This window comes from Eutrema salsugineum, unplaced genomic scaffold (assembly GCF_000478725.1).
Source record: "Eutrema salsugineum unplaced genomic scaffold, Eutsalg1_0 scaffold_1, whole genome shotgun sequence".
Taxonomy (NCBI): Eukaryota; Viridiplantae; Streptophyta; class Magnoliopsida; order Brassicales; family Brassicaceae; genus Eutrema; species Eutrema salsugineum.
Genome location: NW_006256909.1, coordinates 1,875,227 through 1,894,540, shown reverse-complemented (window position 1 = coordinate 1,894,540; position 19,314 = coordinate 1,875,227). Strand labels below are relative to the sequence as shown.

The 19,314-nt window shown below is 37.0% G+C and overlaps 5 protein-coding genes across 8 annotated transcripts; 4 read left to right on the top strand and 1 right to left on the bottom strand.

Moving 5' to 3' along the window:
* Positions 1-107: 107 nt before the first annotated feature.
* LOC18028277 (plant-specific TFIIB-related protein PTF2) lies at positions 108-1,827 on the top strand. The gene has a single exon (XM_006412029.2). The coding sequence runs from the start codon at positions 223-225 to the stop codon at positions 1,792-1,794; it is 1,572 nt and encodes a 523-aa protein (XP_006412092.1). The 5' UTR covers positions 108-222; the 3' UTR covers positions 1,795-1,827.
* A 121-nt stretch (positions 1,828-1,948) lies between these two features.
* LOC18028276 (WUSCHEL-related homeobox 13) lies at positions 1,949-3,610 on the bottom strand. Its single transcript, XM_006412028.2, has 3 exons — positions 3,237-3,610; positions 2,317-2,796; positions 1,949-2,220 (listed from the first exon to the last, which is right to left on the bottom strand). The coding sequence occupies exons 1-3, from the start codon at positions 3,469-3,471 to the stop codon at positions 2,135-2,137; spliced, it is 801 nt and encodes a 266-aa protein (XP_006412091.1). The 5' UTR covers positions 3,472-3,610; the 3' UTR covers positions 1,949-2,134.
* A 4,083-nt stretch (positions 3,611-7,693) lies between these two features.
* LOC112081839 (glutathione S-transferase T3-like) lies at positions 7,694-10,096 on the top strand. 3 transcript variants are annotated; one of them, XM_024148545.1, is made up of 2 exons: positions 7,694-8,218; positions 8,685-10,096. In XM_024148545.1, the coding sequence occupies exons 1-2, from the start codon at positions 8,145-8,147 to the stop codon at positions 9,517-9,519; spliced, it is 909 nt and encodes a 302-aa protein (XP_024004313.1). In that variant the 5' UTR covers positions 7,694-8,144; the 3' UTR covers positions 9,520-10,096. The 3 variants fall into 3 exon arrangements, with proteins under 3 accessions (XP_024004313.1, XP_024004315.1, XP_024004314.1); XM_024148547.1 differs by having other exon boundaries at positions 7,715-7,915; positions 8,165-10,096; XM_024148546.1 differs by having other exon boundaries at positions 7,715-7,915; positions 8,153-10,096.
* Positions 10,097-10,207: 111 nt separating this feature from the next.
* Positions 10,208-11,507, top strand: LOC112081857. Its single transcript, XM_024148630.1, has one exon. The coding sequence runs from the start codon at positions 10,347-10,349 to the stop codon at positions 11,505-11,507; it is 1,161 nt and encodes a 386-aa protein (XP_024004398.1). The 5' UTR covers positions 10,208-10,346.
* Positions 11,508-13,379: 1,872 nt separating this feature from the next.
* Positions 13,380-19,304, top strand: LOC18028275. Of its 2 annotated transcripts, none has more exons than XM_006412027.2 (22): positions 13,380-13,634; positions 14,324-14,457; positions 14,556-14,640; positions 14,743-14,796; positions 14,871-14,962; positions 15,055-15,158; positions 15,249-15,321; positions 15,409-16,093; positions 16,175-16,372; positions 16,455-16,550; positions 16,634-16,697; positions 16,772-16,899; positions 16,978-17,224; positions 17,307-17,446; positions 17,524-17,648; positions 17,724-17,847; positions 17,937-17,995; positions 18,079-18,178; positions 18,258-18,450; positions 18,536-18,786; positions 18,870-18,929; positions 19,031-19,304. In XM_006412027.2, exons 1-22 carry the CDS (start codon positions 13,596-13,598, stop codon positions 19,139-19,141), a joined length of 3,162 nt encoding a protein of 1,053 aa, XP_006412090.2. In that variant the 5' UTR covers positions 13,380-13,595; the 3' UTR covers positions 19,142-19,304. The 2 variants fall into 2 exon arrangements, with proteins under 2 accessions (XP_006412090.2, XP_006412089.1); XM_006412026.2 differs by having other exon boundaries at positions 16,452-16,550.
* Positions 19,305-19,314: the final 10 nt, after the last annotated feature.

Here is a 19,314-nt window from a genome sequence, read left to right as displayed (position 1 = left end):
CTATATGAACGCCTTGCCGTTTTAAACACCTATTTAACGCTTGAGCTTTTTTAAGTAAAGCCGCAAATCTAACTTTCCATTACTTAATTGATCTCTCCCGGTACTTCTTCTCTAATCGCCCGTCGCTCCGATCTCGCGTTTCGCTATTGTTACCATTAACCTCATCCTTCTGCTCGTTCAAAAAAACCCAAATTGAAAGTGTGAGACTTTTCGATTTGAATCATGCGCTGCAAGGGATGCAATGGGAGCAACTTTCAGCGCGACGAAGTCTCAGGGAATTCGTTTTGCGGCGGATGTGGGACATTACAAGGGTACGATAACTATGATGAGGCTCCACGTAGCGACATAGGAACGTATATCAAAGTAGGCACCACTGGTAAAGGCTTTGTTCTCGCTTATAAAGAGAAGAAGATCTTTGAAGCCAATAATTTAATTGAGGCCATCACAGAGAGATTGAATCTGGGTTACAAAGCTGAAGAGATTAAGAGTATGATCAATAAAATCACCGATGGGGAATTCGGGCAAGGCGAGTGGTTCCCGATTTTGATTGGGGCATGTTGTTATGCTGTGGTAAGAAAAGAAGGCAAGTGTGTTTTGCCTATGGAGGAGATTGCTGTTGCTGTTGGATGTGATTTGCATCAATTAGGGAGTATGGCTAAGCGTGTTGTGGAGCATTTAGAATTGGAATTGAGAGAGATTGATCTTGTTGGTTTGTTCACCAAAACGACGAGTAATTCGCCGAGATTGAGTGTTGTCGAGAGTGAAAAGAGAGAGAGAATCACAAAGCAAGGAGCATTTCTGATGAATTGTTCATTGAAGTGGTTTTTGTCGACGGGGAGGAGACCAATGCCATTGGTTGTGGCTGTTTTGGCGTTTGTCTGTCAAGTGAATGGTGTGAAGGTAAAGATTGATGATTTGGCTAAAGATGCTAAAGTTTCGTTGACTACTTGCAAAACGCGGTATAAAGAGTTATCTGAAAAGCTTGTGAAGGTTGCTCAAGAGATGGGTTTGGCTTGGGCCGAAGATGTTACTGTGAAGAATGTTGTGAAACATTCAGGGAATTTGCTTGGTTTAATGGAAAATAAGTCCATGAGAAAGATAATACAGGGGAAAGGGGATGAAGTGGTTAGAAGTGATGGATTTTGTTTGAAGGATATAGTAAGGGATTGCTTAAGAAAAGAAGCTATGTATTGTGATGATGATGATGGTCAAGATAATTTGTCTCGGTATTTTGATTTTGGAGGTGAAAGTGAGCTTACTTTATGTAACAACGATGATAATGTATCGCTACAACAGTTAACTACAATGAATAAAGAGTTCGAAGATGGAGTTTGCAGTGGGACTCTTGGGAAAAGAAGTCAGGATAATAATAATAGTCTGTGGCAAGGGAGATCGGTTTTTCAAATGGTTTCGTCTGAAGATTGGTGGAAAGGGAAATCAAAGTTGAGTCAAAGGCTTTCACTTAAGGAAGTGTTGGAGAAAGATGTAGGGCTTGATGCTTTGCCTCCTTCTTACATAAAAGGTTGCGTTGCAGTCGAAAGACGTAGAGAAAAGATTAAAGCGGCTAAGTTACGGATTAATGCGATACAACATCCTTCTGACATAGTTAGTGGAAAAGAGCTGTCTTTGGAGCTTAAACATATCAAGAAGAAAAGGAAGATAGGATCTGAAATTAATTGGGAGGATTTGGTTATACAGACTCTGGTCCTACACGGTGTGAGCGACGAAGAAATCGAGAAGGGACATTACGAAGCTTTGCAAGACTTGCATGTTTTCAACTCTGGGGAGGCTTGAATTAAAATGCTTCTCTTGATATTGGAACTTGTGGTAGAGAAGAGAAATTGTAAGAGTTGGATCAGTTTTTTTTGTTCGACTTCAAATTATATTTAAGGAGATAGGAATCATTCTGAATTCAGAAAACATCAAAGCAAGCATCACAAGCTCTAAGATAATTCAACTTTCCATGTAAAAATAGTTTCTCTCAAACTGATAATATAAGATGAAATCAACTGCTTAGCAGTTTATTAATAAATCTCTGAAAAAACCAGAAAAAAAAAGAGTCTAAAACTGCTTATGACTGACTACGAAATCCATTTCTTTAACATCGGATAATTAGTTCCTCAGCTTGTATTTATCAGCCTGACATGCCATACTCTTCAACATGATCATAAAGGTTGTAGCTTTCAGACAATCCCATCTTTCCCACAAGATGCTCATCCCCTGCAAACACAAATCACAACAAATTCTCTGATCATTGTACTGACACAGCTCATAATCTTTCTAAAAGCCCAATGTTTTTCATTTTTTGTTACTTACTTGGGTTTGATAGAACTCCTAGCAAGTGAAGATCTGAGCTCATCTCAGGACTCTGGAAGCAAAGATCTTCAGGTCTAGGACTAGTAGTTGTTGTCCCAATGGCATTGTTGCTGTTGTTTCCATCAGGAAGAACAGGAAGACCCTCTGGCCTCTTTCTCTTCTCATTCAATGACTCAGTTTCAGTCTCAGACTCACCATTATTGTTGCTAGAAGAACCACCACCATGCTGTTTCCTCTTGGAACGAGCACGCCGGTTCTGGAACCAATTGTAGACATTTTGTTCAGCAATCGGGCCGTGCTGGATCAGCTCTTCGGTTATGTCTTTGATCTTTTGCTTGCTCGGTGTTCCCGTGCCTTGATCGAATATACGCTCCAGAATCTGAAGCTGCACCGGCGTAGGAGTCCACCTCTGTCTAGCAGTCATCTTGTGACCAATAGATGACATCATTGGGTCTACGTACAAACCTCCCAATCTCCCTCCTGTTTAACACCAAAAATATTTGAAGCAGAGTAGTTGAAGTTGAACTAAGTAAAAACTGAAATTTTATATATCTCAAGAACAAGCATCAAAAGCAGAAACACTTGTTTAGTAGAGGGATTCAAGCTCAATTAGAGGATTTCTACTAAGCCGATTCTGGATTCCTCAAAAACCTAAGCTAAACCATTTATCTTTCCCTTCTCTTTAGCTCAAAATTCCACGGAAGGGTTTGGTCGACGCATCAGATTTAGACCACTAATTAGGCCAGTAGATGATAAAAAAGCAGAGAATTTTCAATTGCCCATTTCACCAAAGTGAAGAAAAATCGCTTTTTTAATCAATCCAAACACACCAAAAAAAAATCTGACGAATTAGAATTACAAAATGAACCTTTTTCTTCTTTATGTGAACAGAGAAATGGAAGAAGAGGAAGAAAGAAAACCTGCAAGATCTTGTTGAGCAGTGAGGGTTTTGTGCATCTCAACGAGACGCTCGCAAATGGTGGCGTAAATAGCAATCTGTTTCCTCAGAGTTTCAAGCTGCTCGTCGGTCATCACCTTCACGTACATTCCTCCTCCTCCTCCAACGACGGCGCCGGAGCCGCCATTAACGTCGATCCCTTGAAGATTAGAAGAGTGGTGGTTATTGGGTTGCTGCTGATTATCCCACTCCATCATCTCTTTTGTCAGAATTTCGTCTTTTCTTCTCTTCTCTCTCTCTCTTTTCTCTGTGTGAATGAAGGAAACAGAGGAAGTCAGTGCTTTTTCCGGGAGTAGACGGAAAGCTAAAGGCAGAAAAGGACAAAAGAAGCTTATTTTTTATATTACAAATTCTAAGAATACTACTAGTTCTAGTTGTGTGATTTTTGATGGTAACTAAAAATGTGACCGTTTGAAAATTTATTATGCAATATGAGTTACTTCCATAATTAGATGTTCATATTACCTTCATTCATTATTTCGAATTATAGTTGAAAAGAGCCGTTATTAATTTATTTATGGGATATATTCGTTGCTATTTATTTATGGAATTACCATACCATTGAAAGAATTTGGTTGATACGATCGCTTGTCTATCAATGTAGCAAATTTTTGTTTAGTACTAATTTTCGTTGGATGATAACTGAGATGGGAAATTTTTGTTTCTTTCCTGTAAAGTTTTTTTGTTTGGTAAACAATTTTTTTTTATAAACTTCGTATAAAGTTATAACTAACGAACTTTTATAGTTTGATCAGAGCTATGCAAAGTGTTTGTGATCTGCGCAAATAATAGACATTATCTTCGCCTTGGACGCAAAGAAGCCTTTCAAATATTGTCTAAACCATCCATTTGGCCGAGATATAGATCAGTACCTGATTAAATATGGAGACTAAATGTGGTTTTTTCAAATAGCTTTTTTAAAATTGAAAAAAAAAAAAACAGAACACAATCAGAATTGCTCCGTTTTAGCTATACCGGTATTTCAGTATATATGTGGCATATAATACTTTGTAATTTATTTATGAAAATATTATTTTTTCAGTTTTGCTTTTAGTCCAATTCTTTGTTATTTTTTCGTGGTCAACAGTCAAAATCGTATTACTGTTGTGACAAAATATTACACTTTAATTTCCTCTTTTTCTGACCGATTAACTGACATCCGTTAAGTAATAGATCGAGGTTGCGATCTAACTTTTCTGACACATTCCAGATTATATTTTCACAATTATTCTATAGAGTGTATTAGCTACACTGTCTTTGCAATCCCTATCAATCTAGTTCGAAATTAAGAAATTAGATTCCACGTGTCATCTAACAGTAGCATTTGTAGGTGGTCGGTGTCCGCCGCCCATGTTCCACGGGCACTAGATTTTAATATACTTCTAATAATCATTAATCGCAAAACCAATTAAATTGTATACCCGATCAGTAATTTTTTAAAATAGTTGTCGACAAAAATAAACTGTGTGCATGGTCGACAAAAATATGAAAATAAATAAGAATAAAACGTGGTCATGACTCATGAGTCATGCCGTATTGTTTTCGGGGTTGTGTGTTGTCGGAACGTATATAATTAACTCTTCAGTCTTCAATTTACATTGTTAAAATGATTGAATTCAATTTACATACTGTTGCGACTCTATTACACTAAAAAAAATGAAAATATTTCTAACTTTTGCTAACCATAAGATGAGCTTACTTTACAATTCTATTCACTAATTAATTCAAGCGCAATTCGCCAATGCCTTACCTAAACTACGATGGACCATACTTCAACGTTGTTTGATCAGACATCTACAGTTGGAGGATTCAAAGTCGTTTGATCAGACATCTACTAGACTGATACCGAATACTATAACTTTAAGAGTAATTTACATAAAAAAGAAGTACTGTTTATTTAATTATTTCGACTAATGAACTAATGGCAAACACAACGTTAAAGATTTTTAACTTCTTATTATGATTTTTTTATTTACTAACCAAACATTAATTGAAAAATTAAGAACTCCATAATTAATTAGTTTTCAGTTTTTGTTATTATTATTACAACAATTGATTATTTAGTTAGTCACGTCGTTTTTCCCGACTGTGTTTTTATTTAAGTAAAATACTAGTATTTCGTTTTTTTGTGTTTACTAGTTCGTTTTTTTTGCCCGTTTAAGTTTCTAAACTGTCAACATTATGGAAGTAATACAATGAGGTTTGCATGTGCGACCCTAGGTCAATCATCGAGGCCAAACTGTATACATAAACGCCTAAAGGTCCATATTCATACAATTTTTTTATTTTTAATCGAATCATATCCCATACATGTTTTGCTCTGTTTTTTTAACTCTCTCTCTCTCTCTCTCTCTCTCTCTCTCTCTCTAAATACGTGACTGAGTGATGATCCAGAATGTATAGAAATATAGATTATATATTCTTGCTTGAGTGACTTAGCGATTATCTATAATATAACCCATTGGATACTCTTTGGCCAAGTTTCTTTGGATTCTTCCTTTAGATTGGAGAGTTTGGTGTACCTATAATTTCCCTAGTCTTCTACCCATATTTTCTGCTTACTTCTCTATATTTTTGTTTTTGTATATATCTAAATCTTTTTACTATTAATTATGTTGTTAATCCAGAAAAACAATTCTATTGTCTGGCAAGATTAAAAAAAACATCATACTGATTTCGGTAATTAAACAGTTGTTGGTAGAGAAAACTGGATTATGAATATGCTTGATAAAACCTTGATCTTCAAAGTAAAGACATCTTCCGCTTTCTTTCTTTTTTATTGTCAATGAGGACACCTTTCTTCTTTTTTATTTATGTTTGTCGACAGCTTCTTCTTTTTTTGTCGACAGATTCCTTTCTAATTATTGCATTAGGTACTTAATTAATTTACTGGAAACGGGTACATTAGCAGAGTTTTAGCATGTTTCGTTATCATAAGTTTATTGGGTGTTCGCTAATTGCACCCGTAATTAACATGATCCATCCAGGCCCAGACGGCCAGATTAATAATATATCCTAATAGGCCCAACCTATTAGTTTGATAGGATCAATTGTCGTAGTCGATAAACCTGTAATCATAGCAGACTAATTGATAAAATGTTTAATATTTACGATGACTAGCATGAATTTAAAACATAGTAGATGAGACATTGGCATATATATTTTTTTATAGGTAAAATGTTTAGTTACCAGACGCAGACGTTACATTTTTGTTGATTCTGATTAAAATTTCGAACTTCAGACTAATATTAAGTAACCGAATCACTGTTAAAGCTGTTAAAGCTCTACTAACGTTTTTGCCTTTTTGGTGTCACGATTTTTAAATGTCACTACAGAAATCGTTAATATAACAATATTTTATCAAGATCTTATTCAAGAAATAAATATTATGAGATATCTAATCAACCAAGAACGGGATAACTAATACTTTCATGTAGCTATTCTTTAATCTTTATTATGCAACAACCGTAGACCATAGTCTCGTGAAGTACTCTTCGTATGTTCTAACTTCACTAGTCATTACCTTAATTTGATTGTTCTAGCGTCCATGAATTATGCCTTTTGACAATAACAAAAAAACCGTACATCAATTACTCGACCATGCAAAGCGAGGAGGCAGATCGGAGGGAAAGCACTGTACGTCGTAGGGATTTGTGGGAGCCGGTGTCCGGCTCGTGCGACGGGGAGAGCTTAACTGCTCGTTGTTCGACGTCGCACCGCTTCCTCCGTAGACCGGATTGAAGATTAGGTTTTGGTTTCGATTTTTATTTTAATATATTTTGATTGTAAATCCGGTAGATCCTGGTTTGGGTTGCAAATTTTTATAATATAAAAAAAAAATTACTCAACCATGCAATGATGTCCAAAAACTACTTCAACACTCGACATGTAATCAATCTTATATTTTTATAAAGAAAAATCTCTTCAGTAATTACTTAGATGTGCATTGCCATATTATAACACTATTGATGGTAAAAGCTACGATTCACTTCTTCTTTTTTGACGTTACGATTCACTTAAAGAGGGGAAAATAAATTCAATTTTTAATCTCTAGTTTCATGTATTCGTTAGGCTGGCTATAATTATTAATTCCGAGTGGATCCATAATTTTAAGAAAAATTCTATAATATACGTTAACACGAAAAAAAATCCCTACGAAAGTTAAATTAAGAGACAATACCTGAGGAATGAAATATTGAGGATGGGTCCAACTTTTATCGTTGCGACCAAGTTTATCAAAGAAATTTAGGTGGGTTTCTCCTAATAAAAAAGCCTAATTTAATCCAAAAAGTTAACTTTTTTTACAGGATCCATCCCAAAACCGGGACTGGAAGGAGCGTTTCTGCTTGGTGACGTGGCTAGCTTCTATTGGAGAGAAATGAATTATGTGGTTTGGAAAAAAATTTCTGGATTCTTGTTTTGTTCTTCTTTTTCACGAGAGAAAGTTTTTCCACACCAACAGAGGCGATCATCTCATCGATCATCGGCGACATCCGGCTTCGAAGAGAGTAATCGGCACCCTGCCGCCGCCGGAGTCGTCCAGGCTTATCGTGAACAGCAGCAGAGCTTCTCCTTTTGAACCGCGAGACATGCAAATTGTGAAGTGAAGAGGCCGATTACTTCAGCTTTGACGATGAAGAGGTAATTTGTTAAACCAATCAACTCTTTTTCTTCTTAAACATGCATATTATTCTCTATTGAAATCGTTTGTGTTTAGGGTTCCGATTTGGTTGTTGCTTGGTATCATTTGGGATTTAGGTTTTTGATGTGGGTTTGATTCGGATTTGAGCATCGATTGTGTTTGATGTGGGATATCGATTGTTTGGGTATGGTTGCCTATATCGATGGTATATTTGGTTCTGATCTTTAGATGTTCAGCTTTGGTTGCAGGTACATCTCCTCTTCATCATACAAACGAGTGTCAAGTCCTCTAGTTTTTTTAAGGTAAGTTTTCTTAACTGCTTTAGTTAGTATAGGTTTGGTCAGTTGGATTTAGTTAGTTTGGTTATAATAAATGTGTAATCACTAGTTTATAGGTGAGTTAGTAGTAATTGCTTTGAGCTGGTTAGATAGAGAGGAAGGTGTGATGAATGCTTGTCATGTCTGTATGGTTGTGTTTGTGATCAATGCAATATCACCAAAATGGCATTGTTCTTTTTCTTTGCAACTTCTTTCTTCTTCATTGAAGACATACATTTGCCTCTTAAAACTAGTTCATCGTGTCTATTTCTTCTTCTCATTAGTGTTCTTTGTTCTCGGTCCTTCTTCCAACTTTGTTCTGTTTTCACTTTCTTTTCTCTCCTCTTTGTTGTCTTTGTCTTCTTTCTTCTTTGTCTTTCTTTCTTTCTTTCCCGGAGATGTCTTCATATCCTTTCACTCAGCCTTCTTCTCTTGTTGAACTGTTAAACAGTCAACAAGATAGCATCTCTAGCTACCCATGTGTTGCGCTTGGGTCGTCTCAGCCACCAGTGTTCACTTCGCAAGCTTCCCAGGGTGATGCAAGCTTCGATGAAGACTCCCATAAGGAAAGAACTGCGAGGAGACAATGGACGCCGGTTGAAGATATAATCCTGATCAGCTCCTGGCTCAACACATCAAAAGATCCTGTTGTTGGAAACGAGCAGAAATCAGGAACCTTTTGGGAGAGAATCTCAAACTACTTTGCTGCAAGTCAAAAGCCATCAGGAACTGTTAACCGCGAAGCCATTCAATGCAAGCAGCGTTGGCAGAAGATTAATGAAGCTGTATGTAAATTCAGTGGTTGCTACGATGCTGCAACAAGGGCGAGGACTTCAGGCCAAAACGAGAATGATATTCTCAAAATGGCACACGAGATTTACTTCAATGACAACAAGAAGAAGTTCACAATGGAACATGCTTGGAAGGAGCTGCGTTTTGATCAAAAATGGTGTGATCAAACAAGTGCAAAAAAAGAAGGCAGTTGTAAACGACCAAGGTTTGAAGATGGAGGTCAGTCCCACAACATCAATGCTGAGCCAATTGATGTTGAAACCGCAAAAAGGCCTGCTGGGGTTAAGGCCGCGAAGGCGAAAGGGAAGAGTCCTACCGTGGATCCAATAGTTTTTTCACAGTTTCAGAACATGTTGCAAATGAATGAGAAAGATATGGTCACCAGGGAGAGACTGTTGAGAATGTCCATGCTTGACAATCTCCTTGCCAAGAAAGAGCCCTTGACTGAGTCTGAAGAAGTTTTGAAGCAAAATCTTATAACAGAATTGATCTGACCGAGTACTAAGTTTGTTGTTTGAGTCTTCCAGTTTGTGTCAAGTTTGAGTCAAAATCGTCTATTCTCTATGTCAAGTTTGTTATCTGTGGTTTAAGTGCTTATCTGTTTTAGTAGTTGTAACGTATTTAAGAAGTTGGTGTGTCTTTATGTTTGGTTTTAGATTTAACAAGTATGGACTTTATGAACTATTGACCTTTAAGTGTTGCTGATCTGACCATATTCTTCTCTCATATGTCTTAAATGCTTCTTATGCGTAATTACCAAGGTTAGTATATTTATGTTTATCAAGTCTCTCTTTCCTCTTCATTGCTTTGTAACTATATGCATATTCTTCTCTCATATTTATGCATATTCTTCTCTCATATGTTTTAAATGGTACAAATTCTGTTTCAGGATACCAATATGGCATCAAAGGCTTCTCGTGACAGAAAGAAACAATGGCAGTAAAGAAGACAATGGACTTATGCAGGGAGTACCATCGCGTGACACAAGAAAACAAAGACATGAAGAAAAAATGGGTCGTTTTGCTGTAGTTATTTTGGGGTTTTGTAAATGGCGTTTAGTGATTTTGTCAACGAAAAAATTATGTCCACAAGTATTTTTAAAGGCAACAACTCCAGAATTTTGTATATACCTTCGCATATAAGTAGAGTAACACAAATTTTTTTGCAATACACTTCTCTCTCATTTAGCTTTGTTTGGAAAACAAACTCCAGAATTTTCTCTCATTTAGATTTGTTTGAAATACAAATTTCATTCTTGTGTACATCTCCATATTCACACTTCCTAAATCATATTCTTATTCACCTCCTCTTCTATTCCATAATGGCTTCTTCTTCATACACTAATGATTTAGATAGAGCCATCGATGAAACTATTGATCAATATTTTGATCAAGTGTGTGATCAAACCTTTGAAAATCTTTCCATTGCATTTGGTGTTGAGGAAGAGACAATAAATCCACGAAAGAGAAGAGCTTACATTGAAAGAAACCGTGAAGAAGGGCACAACCGTTTGTGGAATGATTATTTCGCAGAAAATTCAACATCTCCCGCAAATCTATTCCGCCGGCGTTTTAGGATGAACAAGCCATTGTTCATGCACATTGTTGAGAGGCTTTCCACTGAAATTCCCTATTTTCAACAGAGGAATGATGGTTCTGGAAGGCCAGGTCTCTCTGCGCTTCAGAAGTGTTCAGCAGCAATCCGTCTCTTGGCGTATGGCACTGCTTTTGATACGGTTGATGAATACCTACGTCTCGGTGCAACTACGGCTCGTAAATGTTTGGAACATTTTGTAGAAGGTATAATTGCTCTCTTTGGGGATGAGTACCGAAGACGCCCCACCCCTCAGGATCTTCAAAGACTACTTGCAATAGGAGAGTCCAGAGGATTTCCCGGGATGATAGGAAGCATTGATTGTATGCACTGGGAGTGGAAGAATTGTCCCACGGCTTGGAGAGGACAATTTACCCGTGGTTCTGGCAAGCCCACAATTGTTTTAGAGGCTGTAGCCTCATATGATTTGTGGATATGGCATGCATTTTTTGGACCTCCAGGTACGTTAAACGACATAAATGTTCTTGATCGCTCACCTGTTTTCGATGATATCATACAAGGTCGGGCTCTGCAAGTTACTTTTTCTGTCAACGGAAGAGAGTATCATATGGCTTACTATCTCACTGATGGTATTTATCCGAACTGGGCTACTTTTATACAATCCATTAAACTTCCCCAGGGTCGAAAGTCAAAATTATTTGCTACCACTCAAGAGAGCGTCCGAAAAGATGTCGAACGTGCTTTTGGTGTATTGCAAGCTCGATTTGCCATTATCAAAAATCCGGCACTTTGTTGGGATAAAGCAAAAATTGGCAAGATTATGAGGGCATGCATCATGATAGTAGAGGATGAACGGGATGGATTCACGCTAAGTAATGTCTCTGAATTCCTACAAGGAGACGGAAACGGAAATGCACAAGTGGATTAAGATTACTCGACAGACCAGCCTACAAATATCGCTAATATGTTCGATGCTCGGAACAGAGTTTGGGATTCACACATTCATAAGTAATTGAAAAAGGATTTGGTTGAATATATATGGCAAACGTTTGGTCATTTGGTGGATAATTAAGTTTAATTGTTAAAATTGTGTTGTTTCAATAATTATGTTAAATTTGTAATGTTTTCAAATTATATGAATGTAATATCAAAAATTTCATTTTTAATAATCAATTTTTTTTAAAAAAATTTTTTTAAAGAAATCCATCAGAGTTTCTCCAATGCACCTATAAAAAAACATGAGTTTCTCTCTTATATCTATTATATATATAACCCAATCTATTACGCTAAGAATCGCATTAGACAATACGTGCAAGAAAAAAAGTATTATGTGACTTATGTCCAAGTATTGTAATTTATTGATCCAGATGTGGTCGGTGGTCAGAGCTCTCAGAGGAAAAGCTAGCGCCTAGCGTGATCTCTCACCGTCCATCGGCATGAAATCGGACGTCTCTCGTGACATCACGTAACGGAGTCGATCACCAACTTCAGCTAGAGGGACCCATACAAGAGGTAGACGCTTGCCACGTACGGTGCCGTTTTATCTTGTCTCAGGACCCTTCTTTGGCTCTACCATGACCCAAAGCTTCTTTTTCTTTTCTTTTCGTTGCTTTTTTATCATCAAAGTTTTATGCGTGGCCCCATTCACATTTGTTCTCATTTTATTTAGTCAATATATTTTGGTTTATTTTTTAAAAAAATCTCATTAAAACCAAGATTTCTTGGGTTGACATGAATATTCTGTCTACTATTTTTTTAATAGCAAATTGTATCACTATTTATAAGATTGTTACAAAAATACATTTGAGGTTTATTTAGATTCAGAAATAATAATTTTTTTTTTTGTTCAATTTTCGTCTTATCGATCTTTCACTCTACTCTAACAGAATGACATACTGACACACAAAATCTCGAAGTCTTGTGTTGGTGAGTCATTATTAAGGACCATTGCCCCTACATGTACGTAATATCGCATGGATTAAGGTTTATGTAGTATTAATGCTTTGAACAATATAATATCTTACTAACGACATTAGTTTTTTGTGTAATTGGAATTCATTAATATCAAATACGGAATATTTGAACTTGATTTGTAAATAAAAAGCGTTGTAAAAATATTGTGAGTTTACAAGATTTTGAAACAAATTAATGTAAATTTTGGTTTAATTTTCTTTTGACTGGTTCGATTTTTGGAATAAGACATTGTAGTCCGAACTAAACTACCGTCAATTGTTTAATCTTGATTAACATTTTCATTAATATATATGTGAAAGGAAGTTTATACAGACTGATGAAAAGGCGAAAGACATTGTTTCATGATTAACAGTTAACACTTTAATTGCTATGACAGACAGATATGATTTTATAACTATGTTTCACTTGAGTCACGAGTACTCACGACTCACGACTACTGTGTTACCTATGTTTTAAAAATTCTTCAAAATTACCACGAAAAAAGTATGACTCTGTCCTTTTGATATACACAATCTATCAAAATAGAAAATATCATAAATTTCAGTGTACTCATTTGAAATACACAATTGGAAAATAATGTGTATTTGTTTGAAATAACTAAAAATGTAATGAAATGACTAATCTTTAAAAAAAAAAACTGGAAATGAGTAATTTACTTCCTCACTTATAACCATATGTAAAATTTTGACTTCAGAAGTAATATAGTTTTTTTTTTCTTTCTTTTTCGGTGATATGTAGGTAAATGGTATATTGATAAGTTTCCATATATGTGAATATATTATTTTTTGGAGGGGGTCGCCGTTTAAAAAAAAAAACCGTCAAGGAACCGTTACTTCTCAAATCTCAACACTCCCATCTTGTTTCTCTCTCTGTCTCCTCTCCTCTTCTCTCTCAATATATTCTATCGTGGAACCATGAATTTGCTGATCTCCCAAACTCTCTGAGACATTCCAAGTTTGATATTTGTCTACTTTCATTTGATCGCTTCGATCATTTTCGAGAAATCAATTCACTGTACGATTCATTTCACGGCTCGACAAAGATGTTCGTGAAGAAGCTGGTCGAGAAAGCAGCGAAGAAGGTACAAATCCAATCATACGATTCCTCTTCTTCCTTTTTTTTCGAACTGTTCATCTTCATCTGAGATTGGGTGAAAAAGGTTCTCTGTATGATTGATTCGTTTTATTTTGGAAAAAAAATATCAAATTTCGAAATCCTGAAGTTTGCCGAAATCGATGTGAGATCCATTCGTTAAAGAATAATATTTGATTTGTTCTCCCCCTGGGTCTTAAATTATTTTATAGATTTTTCTTTAGTCCGTTTATTACAATTTTTTTGTTGTGATGGTTAAAGATTAAATTCGTAATTTTGTCGGATTATTAACACAGATCATTTTACTTCTCTGAATGTGACTGTTGTTGACTCTGTGTCGGTTCGTGGTTAGCCCAGATGTTTAATCCTGTTAGATTTTTTTTTTGTCGGCGTTTAATCCAGTTAGATATTGTAGTGGAATAAAAAAAACAATTATGACGTCAGACGAGTTTTGTTGACACGCATGTTTCGTGTCCGAAATTTTTGAAAAGTTCCATTAAATGCGTATCCAATTTTCTTTTTAGTTAGTTTTATACTATTTCCCATTCGCCAGTTATCTTTTGACTTTTCTTATTATCCATACATTAAACCGGCCGGTTTAGTACTAGCTAGAACAGAACACAATCACGCGAGCAACAATCTGCAAATTCTTACGTACCATTGTTTCCATTGTTGCAGCCTGGAGGAAGCTCGTCGGAAGGGCTCAGAGCTAATGACGTTGAGCCACGTATCACTCTACATTATGGAATCCCATCAGGATCTCACTTGTTTACTTATGATCCAATTCAGAAGATCCTCGGAGTTTCCACTAAGTAAGAGTGGAGTAAAAGATAGAAGCTTTTTTCATTCATCTCTTCTGCAGATTCAAGTTGTTTCATTTGTTATAATTTTTGGCTTTTTTAATTCTCAGGGATGGTAGAATCAAATTGTTTGGAAAAGATCATACTCAGGCTTTACTAGTGTCAGAAGAAGCTTCCACAAGCAGGTTTCTTGAGGTGTTCACTTCATTATATCTTTCTTCTCTTTATCCAGATTCTCTATTACGATCACATAGTTTGACAAAAAAAGACATTAACTCTATTGTGTGGATTCTCCAGTTTGTTCAGAACCAAGGAATACTTCTCAATGTGAACTCCAAAAATCAGATTGAGGTAAGACATGTTTTGAATCCTTCAAGTAGCTCTACTAGCAATTGAGCTTTGGTATGAAAGCTAAATTCACGCAGGTTTGGGACGTAGACAAGAAGCTTTTGTCTCATGTTCATGTTTTCAACGGAGAGATCACTTCTTTCCGGGTTATGCAACATACACCTTACTTGTATGCTTCAGTTCTCAATCTTCTTATGGTTACTAGCTTTGCATAGTCGTGAGTTCCTGATAGTGAAAACAAGTGTGACTTCGAATTGGCAGTTACGTTGGAGATTCTTCCGGTAATGTAACGGTATTGAAGATCGATCAAGATTCTAATCAAGTTATACAAATGGATTATACGATACCTTATCTAGCATCAAACGGTAACTAACCAAATACCAAAAAGAAAGGTCTCCTCAGTGTTAACTCTACTTGGGTCGAATCGCCTCTTGAAACATCTTGTTGTTGTGTAGGCTCTCCCGTTGAAGCTTCTGAAGATACTTCAGTTGTGAGCATTCTACCACAGCCAACAGCTGAAAGCCAAAGGTAACATATCAAACACAATCTTTGTGGTGAAAAAGCAAGAGAGCAAGGCACTTTAGTCATTTACACTTTTGCTCTCAATTTATGAAGGATTCTACTGGTATTTAGTAGCGGGTTTATAGCATTATGGGATATCAAAGAAAGCAAACCGATTCTGAAAACAGGAGCACACGGGATGGTAAAGCAGGAAGCAAAGAAAGTGACATGTGCTTGTTGGGTTTGCCCTTATGGAAGCAGAGTTGCAGTTGGGTCTATTTATGGAGATATTCTAGTCTGGAGCATTCCTTCAAAAAGTGAATGCTCGTCAGAGAGTTCTGCTATGATTTGCAAGCTTAACCTCGGGTACAAATCCGAGAAGACACCAATAGCTTCTCTGAAATGGGTTCATGCTGAAGGGAAAGCAAGCCGGGTTTATGTCATTGGATCATCCTCAAACTTGTTGCAGGTGGTATTACTGAATGAGCAAACCGAAACTCGGATGATTAAGCTGGGGCTTCATGTATCTGAGCCTTGTGCTGATATGGAGCTGATCATAGCTGATGCTCATGAGCAAAGCAAACATAAACAGGATTATCTGTTTGTTCTTGGAAAGTCTGGACGTGTGTACGCTTACGATGATAACATGATCGAGAAGTATCTGATTCAATCTCAATCCAAATCACCTCCTTCTCTCCCAAAGGAAACTGTGGTTAAGTTGCCATTTTCAGATTCTAGCAGCATCACAGTTGGAAAGTTCCTCACAAACCCTTCACACTTGCTGAATCTCTCAGACGAGGTAAATCTAAATTGTGAGATTGATCTACCAAGTTTGGAAAGAAATGAACATTCTTGGGGTTCTGTTTCTCTTATGCTGCAGGATTATGCTCAGCTGGCGAAAGATGCTACGCCGTTTCTTCCTTCTCAGACAGTTTCAAAAGAATGTTCCCGTTCTGCACATTTTCCTGGTTTCTCAAAGGTTAAGAATGTTTACATCACAGGGCATAGTGATGGAACCATTGGTGTGTGGGACATGACCTGTCCCTTTCTCATTCCTGTCTTATCCCTGAAAGAACAGGTAAAACTTCCTCGGACACTTTTTTTTGGAGAAAGCAGATCTTTGAAAAAGTATTTTAACTTCCTTGTGTGTTTCTTAGCAGACTGATCAAGATATTTCTTCACGTGGAGCTGCATTGACAGCTTTGCATTTTGACAGCAACTCAAGGCTTCTAGCTTCTGGTGATCAGAACGGAATGGTAAAAAGCATCTCAACCTAATAATATACGTTGTTGAATTCCTCCAAAGTTAGAGGCTTATAATTGATTTTCACAATGCACAGGTTCGCCTTTATAGGTTCAAACCTGAGCCATACCTAACAGAGAACAGTTTTATCCCTTTCCAAGGTAGGTTAAAAGCAGAACGAAATTGGCTTTACTATCTTGTGTCCTCATAAGTTGATACTCTTTGTTTTTTGCAGGAACTTCAAAGAAAGGGAATAACCATATTGTTCAAAGTGTTAAGCACATAAAGCTTACTGGTTCCATAACTTGTATCCAGAAGAGCCAAAACTCGAAACATCTCACTATTGGATCAGATCAAGGACATGTAAGCTTTTGCTTCTTCCATTTTCTTAGAGGATTTCTGGTTGAAGTGACTGAGGCGTGACTACCTGTTAACTTACAGGTTTCTCTGGTTGACATTGAGGAAGCAACTGTGCTATACACAAAACACATTGCAAGTGATATCTGCTCAGGGATCATCTCCTTGCAGTTTGAGAGTTGCAGTGTGCAAGGCTTCGAGAAGAACGTGTTAGTGGTTGCTATGAAGGACTCATCTGTTTTTGCTCTTGACAGCGACACCGGAAATATGGTTGGAACCAACATGATTAAGCCTAAAAAGCCATTCAAGGCTCTATTTATGCAGATCCTGGGTAGGTCCACATCTCCCTTCTAAGTTTGTAAAAAAAAAGAAAAAAGCAAGATCTCAATGATTTTTCATATCTTCATTTGCAGATGGAAAACAAGACTCTTCTGGAAATGGAATTGATTTGAGCAGAGAAAGCATAGTTGAGGATATCTCAATAAGGCAGCCTTCGGTTTTACTTTGTTCAGAGAAAGCTATATATATCTACTCCTTGGCCCAAGTTGTCCAGGTATATTATCTTCCATCTTGATCTCTTCATGTCATATTCCTCTTATACTTATTTGCCTTTTTCTATGTTTCCCTCAGGGAGTGAAGAAGGTCCTTCACAAGAAAAAGTTTAATTCTCCATCCATTTGCTCATCTTCTACCTTTTATGGAACCTCTGGTGTTGGTCTTACACTTGTTTTCTCAGATGGAACTGTTGAGATAAGGTGAAAGTTTCTGCCTTTTACTATCTTTCTTCAAATCCGTGAAAACTAGCTCATCAATGCTTCGACTTTTCTCAGGTCTTTGCCAGAACTCTCGCTGCTAAAACAGATTTCCATTAGAGGCTTCACATATTCTTCACCAAAACCAAATTCATTACCAGAGATTACCATATCTACTTCTTGGGATGGAGACCTCGTCATGGTACCCTTCTTCAGAACACAAACTCTGCATTGTAGCAAGTACTAGAGATGGGTTTTCGTTGAGTATCATCATCATCGTTCTCTTTGCAGGTGAATGGAGACGAAGAACTTATTGTCAGCTCCGTTTTACCTCAAAAGGACACATTTAGGTTAAGACTATATGAGAGTTTGATTACATCTATAACATAGAGATGAACTGAAAAGTCTGAAACTGTCTTTACTCTTGTTTTAGGCTTGTAGAGTCCTTGAGCCGAGTTTACAAAAAAGATAGTGCAGTTTGTCACGAAGGCAACATCACATCAGGGGTTGCATCATCTCCCAAGGAAAAGAAGGTGAGACAAATATTGTCTCTATAACTTTCTGTAACACACAATGAGTACTAATCCATGTTGTATATAATGTTTGTTGCAGGGTATGTTTGGTTCTGTCTTCAAGACGAGAGCCAAGCGCACAACTGATACAGAAACAGAAAGCACCAAGGAAACTATGGAGGAGCTGTCTAAAATCTTTACCACAGCTAATTTCCCGTGGAACAACAATGTCGAGCGTAGTAGAGAGAGCAATACAGTCATTAGAGTTGACCATGAAGACGAGTTGGGCATAGGTACGGTCTACATTGATATCCTTTGTGATGTAATAGTTGAGTCGGCTGCGTACGTCTCTGATCTTTTTCTTCTTGACATTTGAAGATGACATTGACATTGAGGATGATGATCACCATCATCATCACCAACAACAAGAGCAGCCGAAAGAACAAGGGATAATGTCAGGGATTAGTAAGCAGAAGCTAGCGAATAAGTTTAGCAGCTTCAAAGGAAAGCTGAAGCAGATGACGGCTAAGAGTGAGAAGAGTGTTGTGAGCAATGAAGAGAAACATGAGGAGAAAAGCGGCACCACAGTCGACCAGATCAAGAAGAAATATGGTTTTGCTTCGTCCGAGGTAAGCTTCTATGGCTTTCTCGAAGAAGTTTTGTAATTTCGCTACGCGGTTTCATCCTCCTGTTTTTTTTTTTTTTTTTGCAGGAAATGGGTGCTGCCAAAATGGCTCAGTGCAAACTTCAAGACAACGTGAAAAAGTTACAGGTACTCAACCTTTATGGTTTCATTCATAGCCTTTTCAGATTTACCCCTTAGTTTTTGATTGATTCATTTCGAGACTTAAAAATCCGTTTGTATCTTTGTAGGGTATTAGCTTGAGGACGACGGAAATGGAAGATACTGCAAAGTCTTTCTCCTCTACAGCAAAAGAATTGCTGAATGCTGTTGAGTTCAATAAACAGAGCTCAAAATCATAGCCTCTTTTCTCTTGCTCGAACAATCTTTACTCAAAACTATATCTTAAAGAACTCTGAATGTGAAAACATACCATCCATTTTGTTTGACCATATTGATGAACGATATTGTAAATAGCTTTTCCAAAGTTATAATACACCGTTTTTCAACTTCTTGTGAGCATCTTAGCCAATGT